This window comes from Scyliorhinus canicula, chromosome 5 (genome assembly GCF_902713615.1).
Source record: "Scyliorhinus canicula chromosome 5, sScyCan1.1, whole genome shotgun sequence".
In the NCBI taxonomy this organism is placed as follows: Eukaryota; Metazoa; Chordata; class Chondrichthyes; order Carcharhiniformes; family Scyliorhinidae; genus Scyliorhinus; species Scyliorhinus canicula.
This window is the reverse complement of record NC_052150.1, coordinates 73171420-73193373: the sequence shown is the minus strand read 5'-3', so window position 1 is coordinate 73193373 and position 21954 is coordinate 73171420. Positions and strand designations below refer to the sequence as shown.

At 46.6% G+C, this 21954-nt stretch overlaps 1 protein-coding gene across 1 annotated transcript in view; it reads left to right on the top strand.

The window, feature by feature from the left end:
• The first annotated feature begins 1910 nt into the window (after positions 1 to 1910).
• dnah5 (dynein, axonemal, heavy chain 5) overlaps positions 1911 to 21954 on the top strand; it is a 458053-nt gene continuing 438009 nt past the window's right edge. Inside the window, exon 1 of the mRNA XM_038797206.1 lies at positions 1911 to 2124. Within this exon, the coding sequence (XP_038653134.1) occupies positions 1939 to 2124 (186 nt within the window). The 5' untranslated portion in view covers positions 1911 to 1938. The remainder of the gene's footprint in view (positions 2125 to 21954) is intronic.

Genomic DNA, 21954 nt, shown 5'->3' with positions numbered 1-21954 from the left:
TGACAGATTGCGGTCTGTTGGTGAGGAAGTCAAGGATCCAGCTGCACAGGGAGGGATAAAGTCCAAGGTTGCAGAGTTTGGTTATTAATCTTGTCGGGATAATGGTGTTGAAAGTGGAGCTGTGTTGCTCATTACGCTTTCCCTTAATTTGCTCTCTTTTAATTACCTTTGCTCAAGAGTCGCCAGGTATCTTTCTGATACCACCACAGGGTTTAAAGCCGATTACTGATCAATGACTCGATACACCAGTTAGTAAGTTTGAAATCAATGCACATTTATTTACACACAGTCAATTATTACTCATGCATAAACTCTACTCGCTAAATTACAACTACTACTAAAAGCCTATACTTAGCTTCGAGTGACCCAGTCAGAGGAACAATGGCCGTTGTCCGGTTCTGATACTGCTGGCTTCGAACTGGTATAGACTAGTAGCTAGGAGCACCTATCTTGTAGCGTGCGTTGATCTTAGACTTACTTGGCTGGTGCTTGGCGGGCCTCTCGTCGCTGAGAGCCAAATGCCAAGGTGAAGATGGAGAAATAAGAGTTCTCAAGAGAGTGAACTGACCTTGGGGACTCTGTTTTATAGCCCCCAGAGTTTCGCGACCTTCTGGGCGGACCCTGGACTTGGTCCCAATTAATTGGACCATGTCCCAATCGTTTGTATCGATTCTCTCCAATAACGGGGTTGTTCCTTGATCACTAGGCGGTCTGTGTGTATAAGGAGTACTGATCACTGAGCCTAGGTGACCGTTGGCCTGCCGTTGTTTTAGCTTCCACTGGCGCCGGGAAGTCTGTCCTGGTACCGATTGTTTCAATGTTTCTTTTTGTCCTTGAGATAGCTCATTACTATGCTAATGGCTTGTAGTTTCAGTTCTGTCTGGGTTCTGAAAGTACAAATCCACACCTTGCACCTGCTTGTTTTTCTAGTGTTGTCCATTTTTCCCTGCACTCTTTGCGAGTATCCATTTTGGAATCGGGACGTGGCCACCCCAGGTGGCTACAGCTGTAGTCTAGGAGCAGCAGTCTCACATCGGTATCCTTGTTGTCGAGGTGTTCAAGTGTTGATTGTAGGGCCAGAGAGATAGCATTTACAGTGGACCGATTGTGGCGATAGGTGCACTGCAATGGATCAAGACCGTCTGGGAGGCTGGGGTTGATCTGTCTCATGACTAGCCGCTCCAAGCATTTCATGATAACAGACGTCAGGGCAACCGGTCTGTAGTGGTTGAGGCCGGCTGCCTTGCTCTTCATCCAGGTGTGGACAGAGCCAGGAGCAGCTGAGGTGCCAGAGCCAAGGACAACAACTTGCTCTCTGTTCTTTCAACCATGCCCCACTCGCGCTGGTGCTCATTCTGGTTGCTTATTGGACCGGATCTCCCTGATTCTTATCAAGCCCATCGGATAAATTCTTCCTCAACGTTAATAATTGTTTCCATTTCGCCCGTAGCGTTCTTCAAACCAGCCGGGGGGGGGGGGGGGGGGGTGAATGGATCTAAACAGCTGTTAACTTTTTAATCAGCACTTTAAATCCGCGCGAATAAATCAAGAGCGCGGATGAGAGAGAAATGTCCCACTGTCACTTGTGTAGTTCGCCCAGGGACAGGCATGGAGAGAGTTTGCCTGTTTTATTGGACATAAACTTAGGGGAAGTGTGGTGGCGGCTGGTCCGCCTTGACCCTTCCCTTCAGCCGGCAACCCCCAGCAGGGCGGCGTTGCTTGGATACTAATCCTGTTGTCGGGACAGGTTCTGTGAGGCGCCAGAGAAAAGCACACCAGGAGAAAGCAAGCGAAACCCCAGCTCCAACCACAACCAAGCACGAATTCAGCCTCCGACCAGAGAAATATCCCCCCCCCCCCCCCCCCCCCCCACACACACACACACACAGCAGGAATAAAGTCACAGAAAGTGCAGAGCGGCGCGGGCGGTGGCGGGACATGCCCCCTCCCCGCCCTCACTCAGAGCAGCGGCTGGAGGTCAAGAGCATGGAGGAGAACCGGGGGCAGCGCAGAAGCTTCCGTGGGGCCAGCGTCGCCGGTGTGGGCCTGAAGGCCGGGGTCACAGTTCTCAGGGGCAGTGTCTCTCAACCCATCTCGCCGAGAGACAACAGGAAAGAGATCAAGGTTTGTCAAAAACTTTCTGTTTTTTAAGTGACGGAGCCACCAAATCCTGTTGTCCGACCACCCCTTAGTTTTACTTGACTGGTGGATGGAATCACCCACAGCGTACCTTGTCTCCCTTGATGCAAGTTTGCGCACGAGTAATTGTTTTTGGCAGTTTAGATTTGTGAATATGTATATATTTAAATATTACACGTCAAAGAATGGTGTTTCTTTTCTGTCTCTTTTCTCTTTATCTTCCATTCTCTTTTTACAATTGTTAAAAAACATTCACTCTATTCCTGTCTGCATATCTCTTCCTGCTCCCTCTTTCTTTGCCTTGTACGCTTGTCCACCTCTCCGGTTCATTCTTTCTTGAAGGGATTTACAAATGAGGGAAGGAAAGAAGAGAATGATAAAATTATGAAAATGCACATATGAAAATACATATACAGGAAAAAGAGTACATGGATTTAGAGGGAGTGACGATTAGTATTGGAAGAGTTTCCTAGCTTTGCACTTCATCTCAGTGGATTGCCCTGACAGAGGAAATTCCATTGGGTTCCTTGAGAGGTGACTGCTCCTACTTGCCCAATTTTCTAGTATTCAGTGTGCATTACTCCAAGCAATCTAGTGAACGTGGACAAAGAGTCAGGCAGTCTTCAATTAGATATAATCCATTGGTTAGTTGTAACATTATCCAACATTGCAGAGGTAGCGTTAACAAAATGTTTTAATCAAGGCACTGGAAGTCCCTCCTGGAAGGAATACAAGTTGACATTTCAACTGTAGATTTTCCCCCCAAAGTGATGATCAAATTACAGATGATCAGAATTAAAACGAACCAGAATAGGACGAAGGGATGCAAATACACAATGACCACCCATGCAGAAAAAGAGAAAGAATGTTCTGTAATACATGTCAAACACACAAATGGAAAGAGGTAGTGAAAGAGACAAATGGAAATCACGTAGTAGGAAGGATAGAAATTTCTCAAGTTAATTAATAAAAGGTCTGAATTGGAGGAAGATCAGTTTTTAATAGGATAAGACATGATCTGGCCAAAATGGACTGGGTGCAGCCACTTGTTGGAAAATCAACATCAGAGCAGTGGGAGTCATCCAAAAAGCAAATAGAGAGTACAGAACCATCATGTTCCTGTAAAGGACGGGACAAAAAGATCCAGGGAACCATGAATCTTGCTAGGTTTGGAAAAGTAAACAAACGTGGGAGGCTCTTTTCATAGGCTTTTAATGAGGATCCATATGAAGGTGACCGGGAGACAAAGTCTGACTCATCCTTCCCTTGAGGAGTCAGCCAAGCAAATCTTGCCTTACAGACATGAAAGCACAAGTTATATACCTTTTTGCGACAGTCTTTATCACTCTTTACTCCTGCCACTATTCTGTAATAATGTTAATAATCTTTATTATTGTCACAAGTAGGCTTACATTAACACTGCAGTGAAGTTACTGTGAAAATCTCCTAGTCACCACACTCCGGCGCCTGTTCGGGTACACAGAAGGAGAATTCAGAATGTCCAATTCACCTAAGCATGTCTTTTGGGACTTGGAGAGGAAACCGGAGCACCAGGAGGAAACCCACGCAGATACGGGGAGAACGTGACCCAAGCCGGGAATCAAACCTATGACCCTGGCGCTGTGAAGCAACAGTGCTAGCCACTATGCTACCGTGCCGCTGTATCTTCGCCTTTTCCCAACAAATTATGTTTATTCAAGACCCTCAAACAATTTACCTGATGACTTTATTATCCCAAATGTTCGAGGAGTCTCTGGTGACCTTTATAATTGATAAATGGTCATGCTTCTAGACTGCTGCTAGCCAGAGGCTCCTTTACCCTGAGGGGGGAATTTATGACTCTTAATTCCTTTAACAGTGTTGGCCAATACATACTGCTCATCCCTAATTGCCCCTTAGAAGGTGATGGTGAGCTGCCTTTTTGAGCTGCTGCAGTCCATGTTATGTAGGTACAACTACAGAGCTGTTGGTGGGGTGGGGGAGAGGGGGGGTGATATATTTCCAAGTCAGTGGCTTTGAGGGGAACCTCCAGGTGGCAATGTTTCCATGTGTCTGCTGCCCATGTCCTTCTAGATGGTAGTGGTTGTGAGCTTGGATAATGCTGGCCAGGATGTCTTGGTGAGTTCCTGTAGCTTGTAGATGGTACACACTGCTGGTACTGTGCATCAGTGGGGGAGGAAGTGAATGTTTGTGGAAGGGATAGCAATCAAGCGGGCTGTTTTGTCCTGGATCATGTTGAACTTCTTGAATGTTGTTGGAGCTTCACTCATCCAGGCAAGTGGAAAGTTATTTCATCACCCTCCTGACGTGTGCCTTGTAGATTATGGACAGGCTTTGGGGACTCAGGAGATGAGTTACTCGCCACAGTATTCCGAGCCTCTGACCTGCTCTTGTAGCCGCAGTACCTATATGGCTAGTTCAGTTCAGTTTCTGGTCAATGGTAACTGTCAGGATGTTGATAGTGGGGAATTTGGTGATGGTGATGCCATTGAATGTCTATGACTATCGCCGGAATATTATCAGGGCCCATAGCCTTTGCGGAATCCCGTGCCTTCTACTATTCCTTGATACCACATGGAGTGAATCGAATTGCCTGGAGATTGGCATCTGTGATACTGGGGACCTCTAGAGGAGGCCATCCGCTTGGCACTTCTGCCTGAAGATTGTTGCGTACGCTTCAGTATTATCTTTTGCACTGATGTGTTGGGCTCCCCCATCATTGAGGATGGGGGTGTTTGTGCAGCCACCTCCTCCAGTGAGTTGTTTAATTGTCTACCATCATTCACGATTGGATGTGAATCGTTGGTTGTGGAATCACTTGGCTCTGTCTATCGCTGCTTATGCTGTTTGACATGCAAGTGGCCCTGTGTTGCAGCTTCACCAGATTGACACCTCACTTTTAGGTATGTCTGGCACAGCTCCTGGCATACTTCCTGCAAACCCAGGGCACCTCCCTCCTGACTGTCTGCCACTGTGCTGCCACCAGTGCTGGATCTGTCCTGCTAGTGGGACAGGACATACCCAGGGATGGCGGTGGTAGTGTTTGGGACATTAACTGATTCTGAGAGTATGATTGTCAAGCTGTTGCTTAACTAGTGTGTGGGACAGCTATACCAATTTTGGCACAGATGCCAGTAAGGAGGAATTTGGAGGCTTGATTGGGCTTTGCCATTGACCTAGTTATGGGAAACAACAATGCCAGGTGGTCTATCGTTTCCATTCGTTTAAAATTTTTTTTTTTAGAGTACCCATTTAATGTTTTTCCAATTAAAGGGCAATTTAGCATGGCCAATCCACCTACCCTGCATATCTTTGGGTTGTGGTGGCGAAACCCACGCAAACACGGGGAGAATGTGCAAACTCCACACGGAGAGTGACCCAGAGCCGGGATCGAACCTGGGACCTCGGCGCTGTGAGGTTGCAGGGCTAATCCCTGCGCCACCGTGCTGCCCTCGTTTTCATTCCTTATGACATTTCTTGCCAATGAATGAGTTGCAAGGCTATTTCAGAGAGCATTAAGAGTCGGTTCCAGTGATGCAAACAGAAGCTCGAGGAACCAGCAGCTCATCTTTTGATTAGGCACTTTACAGCCTTCTGAACTTAACAATGAGTTCAACAATTGCAGATCGTGATCACTGTTCCCATTTTGTCAGGCAGATGTCGATGATTCTGCTGTCCCATTTACACCTCCTCTCGACCCACCTTTTGTTTCTTCACTTCCTATTATCACCTTTTAACTTTGCACCATCTCTCCTGCCTTCTACCACATCAAAGAACTTCCATTTTGCTCTTTGCCCCCCTTTCCCCTGCTTTAATACTTGCTTAAAACCTGTTGCAATTCTAACATTTTCCACTTGTGGTGGAAGGTCACTTTAAAGGTCAACTTTGTTTCGCGGTCCACAGGTACTGCTTAAACAGCTGAGTTTTTCCAGCATTTCTGTTGTTATTTCAAATTTCCAGCACAGTATTTTGAGTTTATTAGTTCTGGATTGTTCTCCAAATAGAGCAATAAATGTCAAAACATCCGACATTGAATTAATTCCACTGCATTACGAACCTCGAATATTCAAACTGCATTGAACAATTTGCATAACTTTGTAATATTTGTTTGGCTTTGTGTTGTATGGGCATCAGTGAAGAAATAAAACTAAAATACAAAGAATTTTATATCTGTGAATTTGGTAGTCGCAATACTAATTTCATGTTGCTAGGTGGCACTTGAGCACTTCGCAGACTATTTAAAAACATTCCCACAGAGAAGAACATAATATCCACTGGAGAGTAACAATGTTTCCATATTCTTTTTGATTATTTTAAGAAATATTTTTAAAATAATTTTTATTGTCACAAGTAGGCTTATCATAGAACATAGAACAGTACAGCACAGAACAGGCCCTTCGGCCCTCAATGTTGTGCCGAGCCATGATCACCCTACTCAAACCCACGTATCCACCCTATACCCGTAACCCAACAACCCCCCCCCTTAACCTTGCTTTTATTAGGACACTACGGCAAATTTAGCATGGCCAATCCACCTAACCCGCACATCTTTGGACTGTGGGAGGAAACCGGAGCACCCGGAGGAAACCCACGCACACAGGGGGAGGACGTGCAGACTCCACACAGACAGTGACCCAGCCGGGAATCGAACCTGGGACCCTGGAGCTGTGAAGCATTTATGCTAACCACCATGCTACCCTGCTTAAAAAGTTACTGTGAAAATCCCCTAATTACCACATTCTGGCGCCTATTCGGGTACACAGAGGGAGAATTCAGAATGTCCAAATTACCTAACAGCACGTCTTTCGGGACTTGTGGGAGGAAACCCAGGCAGACACTGGGAGAACGTGCAGTTTCCACGCAGACAGGGTTCCAAGCCGGGAATCGAACCTGGAACCTTGAGCTGTGAAGCAACAGTGCTAACCACTGTGCTCCTGTGCTGCCCACAAAAGGGACTTAATTTCTCCAGTTATTTGAAGTGATAAGTTTACGTTGACCAACAACAGAGTTCCTTCCTTGTCCCGAATGATGAGCACATATACTCTTATTATTGTAAATATTTAATCTATTTTAAACTGACAAACAAAATAGAATTCTGGCAAAATAACAACCAATAATAACAGTGTGAAAGTATGTTGTTTCTTATGGCTGTGCTGTAAGTGGGAATTGTAGAGGAGTCAGTGAATTATTTATGTGTTTCTCCTGAAGGAATGTAGGGGAAAAAATGAAGCAGTGACCACAAGGAAAGAAGCGTTTATACAGTATGTGGTGTTTGAAATTTCTGAAAATGTAGCTTCATGAACCGAATTGTAGAAATGAAAAGGGACTGTGAATGCTGAAACAAACAGAAAATACTGGGGGGAAGAAACATGTCTATTTGTGTCTGGATATGCATCTCAAGTGCAGCCAAATGCTGGAAAGTGGGATTGGGATCAGTGGCTTTTTTTTGGCTGGTGCAGACTTGATGGGCCAAGTGGCCTTTCTTTGCTATTCAATTCTATAATTAGCATCTGAACACAAAAGTTCGATTAACATTTTGGATTGAAATCTTCAGAACTTGTCCGTTATTTTCTCTCATAATACTCATGGAATTGAATTCACAGCACAAGATATCAATGTACTGTATTGTTGGAAATGCGTCAAATAATGGTCAGAAATCAAACTTCCGGCATGTTCCAGATATTCCTTTTGAAAAGAATTGTGCATTTTCACTGTTTGGTTCAATCCTTTCCTCATCTGATGATTGCACTCTGGTGCTATCCCACAGGGGGCATTGGGTACTACTGAACAGGAGGAGAGATCCTGGATGAGTTTTCGGTTTCCTACCCTAGTGCTACTGGGACCGAATGCAGCATCACGGCTGCTTTAGCTGAGAGCAGCTCATTAAAGTACATACCCAAGAATTTAATTTAAATTTTGACTTATTTTTTGGGATGCAAGGAGATTAAGTTCACCTTCGCGCCTCCCCTCCCCCGAACATACATAGAACATAGAACAGTACAGCACAGAACAGGCCCTTCGGCCCTCGATGTTGTGCCGAGCCATGATAACCCTACTCAAACCCACGTATCCACCCTATACCCGGAACCCAACAAACCCCCGCCCCATAACCTTACTTTGTAGCACACTACGGGCAATTTAGCATGGCCAATCCACCTAACCCGCGCATCTTTGGACTGTGGGAGGAAACCGGAGCACCCGGAGGAAACCCACGCACACACGGGGAGGATGTGCAGACTCCACACAGACAGTGACCCAGCCGGGAACCGAACCTGGGACTCTGGAGCTGTGAAGCATTTATGCTAACCAACATACATCACTCCCTCACCATTTCCAGCATTTATCTCACCTGCTTCACGCCTATCCTCTCTTTGGATGTTCACAAATCCATCCTTGCTGTTTTCGCCTCCCCCTCCCTCCCCCTCCAGATTGCATATGTTGTTTGATCTCACTGCCTCCTGTGGATTTTCACTTCTGTCTTGCCCAACACCACTTCCTTCTGTTGTGTCACAATATACATAACCCATGTCAAGACCACCTGCTGATCTTCCCACTCTCATTGCCAACCGTTTACATGTGAATGAGTCTGTCTAATGTGACTGACGGAGGACAACAGAACAGAGCAAACAAAACAAACGTTCACAGGTCCAGTCTCTAAGGCTTGCGTCTGATCCTGGTTGACTGGCGGAGGGGGCGACGGCGCCTTGACAGGCGGGATGGAAGCTTGACTGGTGACCTCATGGTGCGAGGTACCAGGAGGTGGCAATTCAACATATGCAAATGAAAGAGAAAGTGGTTGCGGGCAGGCAACTTTGTGCAGTGCCAGTCGATTCCTTCGCACGATGGAGCCATCAGCCATACGTACAACATAAGAGCGGGGCGCGGCCTGTTGAACAACGACAGGCGGGGCAGGCCACCCACAATCCGGTATCTTGATCCTGACGGTGTCTGCTGGGGATAGCACGGCCAGATCGGTGGCATGGGCATCATAGCCCTGCTTTTGACGGTCTCTGAGCTGCTGCATCTTCTGCAGCAGCGGGAGGTGATCGAGGTTGGGCAGGTGTACAGCTGGAAGTGTCGTCTGTAGGTCCCTGTTCATCAGGAGTTGAGCTGGCGACATGCCAGTGGACAATGGAGTTGCCCTGTATGCGAGCAGTGCAAAGTGTATGTCGGAAACAGAGTCCGCGGCTTTGCAGATGAGCTGTTTCACAAGTGCACCCCTTTCTCGACTTTTCCATTGGACTACGGATAATGTGGACTAGAGGTGACATGCTGAAAATTGTATGACCTGGCAAACATGGACCATTCTCGACTGCTAAAGCACTGGCCATTGTGCATGACATTGATTGGGATGCCATGCCTTGAGAATGTCTCCTTACAGGCTTTGATGACGGTCCGAGAGGTGAGGTCTGGGAGCTTCAGCACCTCAGGGTAATTTTGAGAAATAGTCGATGATCAATACGTAGTCGCGACCATTCGCATGAAAGACGTCGATGCCAACCTTAGACCATGGAGAGGTCACTATGTCATGCTATTGGAGCGTCTCCTTGCTCTGTGCTGACTGGAACTGCTGACAGGTAGCACAGTTCAGGACCATGTTCGTGATGTCCTGGCTGATGCCGGGTCAGTAGACAGCTTGCGGGCTCTGCGTCTGCACTTCTCGACACCCAGGTATCCTTCATGAATCTGGTGCAGCACCAAGCTCTGAAGACTGAGCGGAATGACAATCGTGTCCAGCTTGAGGAGGATACCATCAATCACCATCAGGTCATTCTTCACATTGTAAAATTGTGGGCACTGCCCTTTCTGCCAGCCATTGGTGAGGTTGTGGCTGACTTGTTGCAAGAGGGGGTCTTTGGCTGTCTCATCACGGATGAGAACTACCTTCTCATCTGTCGCCGGGAGAGTGCTAGCACACAGCTGCACCTGCGATTCGATGTGCTGGATGATCTCCAGTGGCTCACTGGGCGAGGTGACGGAGCGGGACAATGCATCAGCGATGATGAGCTCCTTGCCAGGTGTGTATACCAAGTTGAAGTCATACCTCCTAAGTTTAAGTAGGATTCTCTGCAACCGAGGCATCATGTCGTTCGGGTCCTTGTGGATGATGTGGACCAGAGGCCTATGATCCGTCTCGACAGTGAATGTCGGCAGGCTGTAGACATAATCATGAAATTTGAGGATGCCGGTGAGAAGACCCAAGCACTCCTTCTCAATCTGTGCATATCTGGTTTCAGTGGGTGACATCGCCCTTGATGTGTAGGTGCCCAGGATGATGTGTCATCTCATTGAAGCAACACTGCACCGATGCCATCCTGACACACATCTGTGGATATCTTTGTCTCCCGGTCCGGGTCGAAGAATGCCAGGACTGATGCAGTGGTGAGCTTGGCTTTCAGCTCCAGCCACTCTGTCTGGTGTGCCGCCTTCCACTCAAAGGCAGTTGACTTTTTCACCAGGTTGCGTAGGGCCGTGGTGTATGTGGCCATGTTTAGAATGAACTTGCCCAGAAAATTGACCATACCCAAGAAGCGCAGCACCGCCTTTTTGCCCTCGGGGACCTTCATCGCCTCGAATGCCTTGATTTTGTCTGTGTCCGGGCGCACACCATGCTATGAGATCTGGTCGCCTAGGAATTTGAGCGTCTATGTGCCAAAACAACATTTGGACCTGTTTAACGTTCGGGCGTTGGCATGCATATGGTGGAATACCTTCTGGAGACAGGACACATGTTCTTCAGGGGTCGTGGACCATATGATGCTGTCGTCCATGTACACACAAACCACTTCAATGCCTTCCATCATCTGCTCCATGATGCGATGGAATATCTCCGATGCCGAGATGATGCTAAATGGCATGCGATTGTAGCAGTATCTGCCAAAAGGTGTATTGAAGGTGCAGGGCCTTCTGCTGGACTCCTCCAGCTAGATTTGCCAAAATCCCTGTGATGCATCCAATTTGGTGAAGAAGCACGCGTGTGCCATCTCACTCGTGAGTTCCTCCCGCTTCGGGATGGGGTAGTGTTCCCGCATGATATCCTTATTGAGATCCTTGGGATCATGCAGATGCGCAGGTCGCCCGAAGGCTTCTTTACGCACACCATCGAGCTGACCCAGTCAGTCAGTTTGGTGACCTTGCCTTTTTAGAATATAGAACATACAGTGTAGAAGGAGGCCATTCGGCCCGTCGAGTCTGCACCGACCCACTTAAGCCCTCACTTCCACCCCATCCCCGTAACCCAATAACCCCATCTAACCTTTTTGGACACCTAAGGGCAATTTAGCATGGCCAATCTACCTAACCTGCACGTCTTTGGACTGTGGGAGGAAACCGGAGGAAACCCACGCAGACACGGGGAGAACGTGCAGACTCCACAGAGAGTGACACAGCGGGGAATCGAACCTGGAATCCTGACGCTGTGAAGCCACAGTGCTATCCACTTGTGCTACCGTGCTGCCCAAAGATCCTTGAGCTATGCCTTCAGGCACTCTCTCAGTGGAGCAGGGAGTCGTTGTGCTGCATGGACCACTGGCTTGGCATCAGGTCTCAGCAGAATCTTGTATCGATACGGCAGCGTGCCCATCCCACTGAACACAACTGGATACTGGGCGAGGATGTAGTCAATGCCAGCCTGAAGATCCACATGGGAGGATGTTGTAGTGTAAACCCTTTGTATGAGGTTCAGCTGCTTGCAGGCGTGCGCACCAAGTAGGGCTGCCCTGTCCGGCTTAACAATTTCAAAGGGTAACCGTGCTGGTGCGTGTCGGTTGGATATGTGCAGATGGCAAGATCCCAGTACCCTGATGGCATTCCCGTTTTAACCCAGGAGCTTGCAGGCAGCTGGAAGGACTGTGGGGGGCTTCTTAATGCGTCAGAAGTCTGCCTATGAGAAGAGGTTGCCAGAGGCACCTGTGTTCAGCTTGAACTGGATGGGGTAGTGGTTGATCTTCATCACTGCTCGCTATTCATCCTCGGAATCCACAGCTAGGATGGATTGGACTTGCGATGTGTCTGGTGTGGCATATTCACACGTTGTAATAATGCCCACATGGTAGGCATTGTCCAGGCATTCATCATCTGGATCCATTGCATTGCCGGGATCAGAATCTGTAGGCATTGCACACTCCGGATGCGCCGTCTTCGGAGTTGGGAGCGTTGGCTCCTGACTGGTGGTGCAGATCTGCACAGGGCTGCATAGTGGCCTGGCTTCCTGCACTTTAAACAGCGTCTACCTCTTGCAGGGCAATGTTTCTTTAAATGGGCGGTGCCACAGTTCGAACACGTCATGATATCGGCACCCTGACGCTTCGTGCGTCGTTGCACTTGCCCAGTGCAGTTCTCGGACGTCTGCAGCTGCGCAGTGCAGGTTTCGGCCGCTTCGTTATCCTGTTTGCATCGCGCATGCATCAGGCCCCGGGAAGAGCGCACAAAATGGCCGCTTTCGTCAATGTTGAGGCGCTGGATCCGGGAGATGGCCTGCACACTCTCCGCCTTGTGGGAGGCTCGTCTATCATTTTCTGCTGTTTTGTCCTGGAAATAGCGATTTTTAGTGTGCATGTTTCAGTCGCGACCGGCAGGGTCATATGCTTGATCTTCAGTAACTGCTCTCTGAGGATCAGAGTGAACTCCAAAAACGATGTCGTCTCTGATCATGGAGACAGAAGTTGCAGGATTGCGCTAGCAGTCTAAGGTGAGTTAAATATGAGGTGAAGGATTCGTCTTTACCTTGCAATCGCTACTTGAATATGTAATGCTCGAACATTTTGTTGGTGTCCACCTCACAGTGGCTGTCAAACTTGTCCAGGATGGTCTGAAACTTTGTCTTGTCCTGGTCTTTGGCGAAGTGGGAGGAGTTGAATATTTCCAAGGCGTGATCACCCGCTGTGGTGAGGAAAAGAGCTATCCTCCGTGCATCAGACGCACCATGAGGTCTGATGCTTCGACGTAAAGCTGAAATTTCTGCTTGAATGTCCGCCAGTTGGCACTGAGATTGCCGGAGGTCACGGATCTTGCTGAGTTGAACTAACTAGATTGAACAGACTCCTGGTATCATGTTGCTTTATGTAATTTGGAATAACACAAACTGCCACTTGATGCAGTTTTGAGTAAAAGATGCTCCAGACTTTGAAGTGAGTTCAATGTGTTTTATTGAATTATTAGCACAGTTCTCAATGAGTTTGACTCTCTGCTAATCTAAATGTAGTAACTCAGTCTAACTGAACCAGCCTTGCTCTAAGCCACGCGCTGGGGTGTGATGCTGAGGATTCACCCTGTCTCACTCTGTAGATGTTGGTCTGTGGAAAGAGGCGGGTGTGAGTGCCTCATCCCTTTTAGAGTGAGATCCACCCCTGAGTGTCCTAACTGCTCATTGGTCGTGCCCTATTCTATGTGTTCATTAGCTGCATGCTTGCATATCACGACAGCAAATGGAATTTGGGTTGGTAACCACGGGTAAGGTAGGACAGCTGCAAAGGGTGAGGGGGCTATATACGAGTACGGGGAGAAAGCGAGCAGGGTATTAGCGCACTAGTTGAGGAAACGGGAGGCAGTGAGAGAAATTGGGAAAGTGAAGGACATGGGAGGGTCTTGGAACCGGCAGGGATGAATGGGGTGTTTAGGGAGTTTTGCAGTAAATTGTATAAGTCGGAACCCCCGGCCGTGGAAGAGGGAATGAGGAGGTTTCTGGAAGGGTTGGAGGTCCTGAAGGTGGATGAGGAGTTGGTGGAGGGCTTGGGGTGGGGGGGGGGGGGGGGGGGGGGGGGGGGGGGTTGTTGGAAGCGCTGTTGGTAAAGGCCATCAATGAAGCAAAGAAACTGGGAGTGCCAGGAGGCCCGGAACCCTGGAGGCCCGGAGACTGATCTTACTAGGTTGGAGGGACTCGGAGCCTCATGGTGGGTTCGCGACATGGTGGGGTTTCTCCGACTCAAAGATTAAATTTGCCTTGAGGAGTTTGTTGCAGGGGTTTGCTCTTACTGGGGGCAGACCATGCAGAGAGCTCTCTTTAGGTGGAACCAGGGGCTGGATTCTACGATTCTGGGGCTATGTCTTCATGCCGGCGTGGGAACGGTAGTATTTTGCTGGGGGCCAGCAGGAAGGCAGCGTAGAGCACCCAGCTCTAGCTGCCAATAAGGCCTGGAGAATTGCTGGGTCCGTGGCCGCGCATGCACACGGCGTCGGCCTGCTGTGGCCGCATCGTGCTACATAGCGCCGGCTGCTCGCGGACCCGGCACGTAAAATAGTGCCCCCTTTGGCCGGCTCACGCGCCCTTGACCACCCCCCCACAGTGCCCCCAGCCCCTGATGAAGTCCCCCCCCCCCCCCCCCCCCGCCTGCGGATCGGCTCTCCCCCAACTGTGACGGTGCTGGACTGCGTCCACAGCCGCCACGCCGAGTTCCCGACGGATGAGATCACGTGTCCCACGCCATCGGGAACCCGACTGGTCGAGGGTGGAGCATTGGGGAGGCGGTCCTAAGGCAATGCCCTGAGGCCATCTATACGTGGCGAGGCATGTTTTGGAGGTGGCGGAACATCGCAAAAGTGGCGCCGCCCCCAATTTGATCGGGAACTTTGATTCTCCAGCTGATTGCCGAATGCGATTTTGGCTTCGGCAACCGGAGAATCCAGCCCCAGATATCTGGTGCACAGCAGAGAACAGCATTTGTCCACTAGAGATCACTCCTCCATGCAGATTGATCAGGGAAGTTAATGTTCCTGGTCCCTGATCATCACTCCCCCCACAGTAGCCCCATATGACTTGACGTTTTTATAACCCCAAAAAGTTATGATGTGTTGAGTACCAACCATTCTGGATCTCCAATTGCAGACACTCCTACAAATTTCAATTGTAGATGACATTTATATTGCTGTAAGAGCTATTGATGCTTCGCAAAGATAGCCTCACAGCACTCTCCATGGTCTCGCACAGTGTTTTTCAAAATGTTTTGCCCAGGACCCATTTTTACCAACCAGCCATCTTTCAGGACCCACAGCGGTTGACTGTCGTGACAACTGTGGACAACTGGTTGAACTTTGCCTGAAGCTCCTTCTTGGCCAAGAGGACTGGGACCCGGTCCCACAGGTACCTCCTATCCATCTCCTCTATCAGTTTTTGGAGCTTCTCCCTCTCTTCCTTGTCCACGTTAGCCTTATACTCTATCACCTCCCCCTCACTACTGCCTTCAGAACCTCCCAAACTACCAATGGCGAAACTTCCCCTGTGCAATGAAACCCCACATATTCCTCAATCACCTCCCCAATCTTATTGCAAATACTTAGATCCCCTAACAACCCTACATCCGTTCTTCACCCCGCCCTCTGAGCCATCCCCCTTCTCCAGAACGTGACGTGGAGATGCCAACGTTGAACTGGGATGGGCACAGTAAGAAGTCTTACAACACCAGGTTAAAGTCCAACAGGTTTGTTTCGAATGACTAGCTTTCGGAGCGCAGCTCCTTCCTCAGGTGAACCTCCAATGACCGCAAGCTCTTCGCCGGGTAAAACACGCTGGACCTCATACCGTTGCTGAAGAGTGCCGCCTTCACCCGACCGAAGGCTGACCACCTTCACGCCAGCTTCACAGTTAAGTTGTGGTATATACAAACACCAGCTTCTTCCCACTTCAGCTCACACCGTTGCTTTACCCAGCTTAGGACCTTCTCCTTAATCCAGCTCAAGACCTTCTCCTTAACATGGAATTTGTGGAAGCAAATTATGACCGCCCTTAGCGGGTCGTTTGCCTTTGGCTTGGGCCTGAATGACCAATGAGTCCTGTCCACCTCATACTGGGAGGGTTCTTCCACCAGCAACTCGGCCAACTTCTTCGCGAAGTACTCAGTCGACCTCGGGCCCTCCACCCCCTCCAGCAAGTCCACAATTCTCAAATTCTGCTGGTTCAACCTGTTCTCCCGGCCCTCCACCTTGGCTCTGAGTCCTTTGTTGGCCTCCACCACCCTCAGCTGCTCCTCACCCATCGAGGTGAACTGGTCACTGTGCTGCATCAGAGCTTCATCCACCCCCTTCAACGTCTCTCCTTGCTGCCGTACCTCTGCAGATGTCTTCAACACTGCCGCCTCTTCCACCAGCTCCTTCATCGCAGCCATCATTTCCTTATGCATCACCTCCATACGCTTAGCGAACTGTCTCTCAAGTTCTCCGGTCATCACCTTGGTCAAGAGTTTTCATTGTGAAGGATGCGGTCCCACCCAGCGATCCCGCCTCCACCATCTTTCTTGCTGCCGGGTTGACCCGTTCACTCAAAGGAGAACGTTCAGTCGCCCCTTTCTTCCCAGCGACTTTTTTTCTGGGTCTTCGACATTCCCCACCATCCTTTTGTCTTCCTGCTTATTCAAAAACTGTCCCTGGAACCGGGTATTAAACTCCAATAACCAGAGGTTTGAGCAGGAGCTACCCAACGTATGACTTCCACCTATGCGCTGCCACCGGAAGTCTGTCCTTTGGGGAGCCATGAGGCTAGTTCTTCTCCCAGTTTCTGTTTAAAAATCCCGTTACAAGTGTGAGGTTGCTCATATGCTGAGGGAGAAGAAGAATTGAAGTTCTCACCACATCAACTATTTTCAATGACTCGTGGCCCTGGGGTGAAGGTGGGGTGGGGTTTGCTGGTAGAGTGATGAAGAACAGGGGGCACCAGCTCATCGCCTGTGGCAGACACCCCAACTTTTAGAAATTTCACTTGCAATAAATTGGAAGTTTCAGAGGGGTAATGGTAATGACAATCTGCTGTCACAAAACTCCCACAAAATGCAGCAATTACACATGTCTCATCCAGAGTTGTTTTAATATTCAAAATGATAGCTTTAGTCATCAAATTTTAGTCTTGTTATAGTTAGTTTCAGTTGCAGTAAGTGATGGTCTTTGGCATTCCACATTCGGAGCTCATAACAGAAATTTCAGCAAGGATTTGTACACCCCCCCCCCCCCCGCCCCCAACCACCACCGACTATGAATTTCTATTCCCTCTTTTAATGTAGTCCCATTGTGTTAAATTCTGTACCAGGAAAAACAATTCTGAAAGCTTTCCCCACAGCCTTCAGAAGAAATCTAGACCAATCTTTCAGCTGGTCTTTCCCTATTTCATCACCTGCTAACTGCTGAAACTAAGATTCATACCCTCAGCTCAGTTTGTCAGAGACTCTCCATTAGCGCCCTTGCCTCCAAAAGTAAGCTCACCACGTAGTAATATAAAAATGTTTGGCTATTTAATCTTGCTAGATTAAAGGAATTCATTTTCTTTAATAGTTATTACTTTCTTCAAGGCCAGTCACTTTCAATTTATGTATCAATGAAATCCGAAAGGTTGCAACAATTCCATATAAACACGTTTACTAGATTTCAAGCAGCTTTAAAATTATTTTTGTTCTGCATGAAGAATGAAAATAATATTTTAAAGGAAAAGATCATTACCTCGAGATCATTACTGCAGAATGAAGGTCTCTACGAAGCCTGAAATAAAGCACTGCCACTTAGTTACCAATGATTCAGTCAAATGTCAATTGACAGATTTTCTCAGCAAATTAAAACTGAAAATATTTGAAGGACAAGATCTTTCTGGACAAAATGACAGAGTAGCTGCCAGAAATACTTTCAGCGTATATTCCATCACGAACAGTCTCCTTATCAGTTACTTATGAATCAATACACCATGAGTGCAACATTGAGTTTCTTCAGCATATTTATCATAAGACCCTGACGTAACTAAATTACCGTTTGCAGGCATGTGAATTAAATTCAATGCTCATATACAAATAATATATTTTAATTTTTGTTACTTTAATGTAAAGTTGTCCTTGTTTTTTGTAACAGTAAAAGTCAATAAGGATGGTAGATGTAATATATCTGGAGTTTCAAAAAGGCCTTTAATAAGGTACCGCATAATAGGCTCATGACCAAGGTCAGAGTATGTAGAATCTGGGGTATGTCCGAGAATGGATAGCAATCTACTGAGCAAAGAGTATGGATTCAAGATATTTACTCAGACTGGCTGAAAGTGGGATCCACGGGTGCTGGAACTGCTGTTCCACATTTATATAAACATGTGGACTTGCAAAACAGATGTACAATTTCAAAATTTCCAAGCAATGCCAAATTTGGGAATATATTTAATATTTCAGAAGACTGCAACTAAATAGAAGAATTAAATAAACTTGCAGAATGAGTGTATAAATAGCAAATTTAATTTTAAAATGGCTAAGTGTGATGTGATAGGATAAATAAGGAGGCTCCTGCTCAGAGATATAGGAAGTTAAACATTTGGTATGAAGAATGAGGAAAGGTGATATAAAATAAGGATACAATTCTACAGAGGTTGCAGGAACAGAGGGAGTCCAAATGGGAGCAAGAAAGAAAGCAAAACAGGATTTTGGTATACCCATTCACTCATCATTATAAGTATTAGTACAGGTTAACTAGGACTTAAAATGCAAACGAAGAAGTGGGGTCCAATTCCAGAGAAATAGAATGGAAAAGCAGAGTAGTTAATAGAATCATAGAATGGCTACAGCACAGAAGGAGGGCACTCAGTCTATTGTATCCATGCTGGTTCTCTGCAGCTCAGCTTGTCCCACTTCCCTGTCCTCTCCCTTGGCCTTGCAAATTAGCTCCAGCTGCTTACCAATTCCCTTTTAAAATCCATACTGAATCTGCTACCTCACTTTCAGGAAGTGCATTCCAACTTCTAGCCATTTGCACCATAAAAATATTTTTCCTCATTTTGCCATTAGTTACTTGGACAATCATCTTTAATCAGTGTCCTCTGGTTCTCAAATCATCCGTGATCTCATTTAATGGCGGACTATCTAGAGCCGAGTGCCTTACTATGATGTTCCTATGACGGCTATAAAAAAAGTTACTGCTCCAACTGTTGTAGCCTGCAACTTGAGGACTGTTACAAGAAAATTAAATGCCAAACGGAATTGTGCATTTTGCTTCTAAAAGGTAGGGGTCTTCAGTATAGATGTGGAAGCTTTTATGCCAGTGCGAACAAATTTCTATGTTTGACCTATAAGGTTCAGCTAGAACACTTGTGAAAATCTAGTTGTTGCAAGCACTTTCAAATTGCTGTACACCATAGTAAAGGTGGAATATTACACAGCAGTTAATCAAACAATAAATCACCATGCGTTCAAAAAGTGTACTTACTCGATCAAATACCTGTTAAACTAAATCACCTGGACCTACATTTAACTTAGTCTGAAGCACCTGGGGTGATTTTAGTGATGTCTGTTATTGGTTTGCTTCATCTTAAGTTTTCCAACAGCATAGCACTGATCCAAGAAACCTCTGTTGAACAGGCACTGAGAAATCTGGTGAATATTGTACTAGCGAGGATGAAGATGAAGCTGGGTATCTTCTGTACTGATGAATACTTTGATTGTTGTTTGTTGGAGATAACTAACTTTTACAAAGTGATTTAATTAATGATGGACAGCTTTCAAAAATGGACATTGATTCAGTAAGCGTTTGTAGTCAGCCATGCAAAATACATGTAGAAAGTTACATGCTGTAAAATGTGGTACGTATTACAAGCACTGAACATAGGTTGGGCTCTTTAGTGACACTTTCTACAAGGAATTCAATTTAATTATTTATTTCTTATGTAAAGAAGCAGCTTTGTGCATGCTTGACCTAAGAAGCTCATTTCAGAGCAAGGATGAATGGGAATGTGTGTCAAAAAAGTTCAGTCCAATGTTTTGGCTTCTTCTAAGGGAGATGGTGGCATGGTGGTCATCTTTATTGGACTGGTAAACCAGAGGCCAAGGCGAATGAGTTGAGGGCATGGGTTCAAATCCCACCATGCCCCCAAAAATCTGGAATTGAAAGCTAATCTTCGTAATTGTGTCCACAAAACTATCATTGATTGTCATCAAAAACCCATCTGATTCACCATGCAGTTTGGGCAGTAAATATGCTGTCCTTATTTGTTGAGGCCTACATGTAACACAGACCAGAAGCAATGCGGTTGATTCTTTGTTGCTCGCTGAAATAGCCCAGCAAGCCACTGAGTTCAGAGGCAATTGGGATGGGCAACAATTGCTGGCCTTGTCGCCAATACCCACATCCCATCAAAGAGTTAAAAATAAATAACAGTACAACTGAAACAGTGCATAATTTGCATCAACAGCCGGCAGATGATGCTATGAAAGCAAAGATTAACACATATAATAAATATTTCCATCAAGAAAAGCTGAGACAACACAGAGGTAATCAAATATAGTAACAACTGTTGCCAAGATATTAATAATTACCAGCTTCAACTCCTGAAGTTATAACTCCTGAAGTCTCAACCTATATACTTCAGTCACAAATATCTTCTAACTGAGCATCTCCAGTTTATATTGATGAGAATGGAGCTGGATCAAATAAATAATCCAGCACTTATTTTGTTGTATATGATTTATCTGATCCAGCGCAGGCTGGGTCTAAAATAACTTGCATTAAATCAATAATCTGTTTCCCTGGCTACACAATAACTGCAGGTAAAGAAGAATTAAGCATTTACTTGGGCAGCCTCACAAACTTCTGAGGAAATTTAACACAATGGTTTTCACACTGTCCAAAATTCTGGGCAGCTTTGTACATATTCCCGTGAAGTATTTTGCTGAATTAAGTTTTTCTAAATGTGGAAATGTGATGAAGCTTTTTTCTCTGGTAGCTTTGCATATGCGCTCAACAAGGTATACTGAGTATAATGTAAAAATAAATGCTCTGTACTTTGAAAATATATCAATATTTAAAAATTTTTTAACCAGAATAGTTGCTGTTTTTGTCTATTGCTGTTATGTTGATCACTTCCAATTACTTATCAACATTGCCTTCCTAGAGCTGTAAATAAAATATAAAATATTCAGTTTGTTTACTTTTGCATTGAATAGCATTCTGTTAAAAATCACCTTTGAGTTTTCTTATTTAAACTGCAGCTCCTCCATGTTTTGTTTTGACAAAATTGGCCACAGCAGCCCACTAGCTTTAAACATACTAAATTTGCAATAGTTAGGAACAAACAGTTCAGGTCAGTGATCCCTTAAAAGAAATTCTAATTGTATTAGCGACATCTAGAAACTGAGTATTTAGAAAGTGAGTATTGCTTGTGACAGGAAATTTCTTTATTTGTATTTTCTTTGCAAACTGGATCAGAAGCTCCTCTAACCTAAGGGGGTGAATGAATATCAGGTAAGCTCTTTCTTTCTTTTTCTTGTTTTTACCACACGTTATCTAGGGAGATGGCAGAGAAGGCAGTGCAATGTTCCTCCTGCAGAATGTTTGAGGTGAGGGACGCCGTCAATGTCCCTGCTGATTTTGCCTGTGGGAAGTGCACCCATCTCCAGCTCCTCAGAAACCGTGTTAGGGAACTGGAGCTCGAACTAGATGAACGTCGGATCATTCGGGAGGCAGAGGTGGTCATAGATAGTAGCTTCAGGGATGTAGTTACTCCGAAGAATGAAGATAAATGGGTGATGGTGAGAGGGGCCGGGAGGAAGCAGTCAGTACAGGGATCCCCTGTGGTCGTTCCCCTTAGTAACAAGTATATCGCTTTGGATACTGGTGTGGGGGACGACTTACCAGGGTTAAGCCACGGTGACCGGATCTCCAGCACTGAGTCCGTCCTTGTGGCTCCGAAGGGAAGGGGGGAGAGCAGGAGAGCAATAGTTACTGGGGACTCGATAGTTAGAGGGACAGATAGACGGTTCTGTGGCAACGAAAGAGACTCACGGATGGTATGTTGCCTCCCGGGTGCCAGGGTCCGTGACGTCTCGGACCGTGTTTGGAGAATCCTTTAGGGGGATGGGGAACAGTCACAAG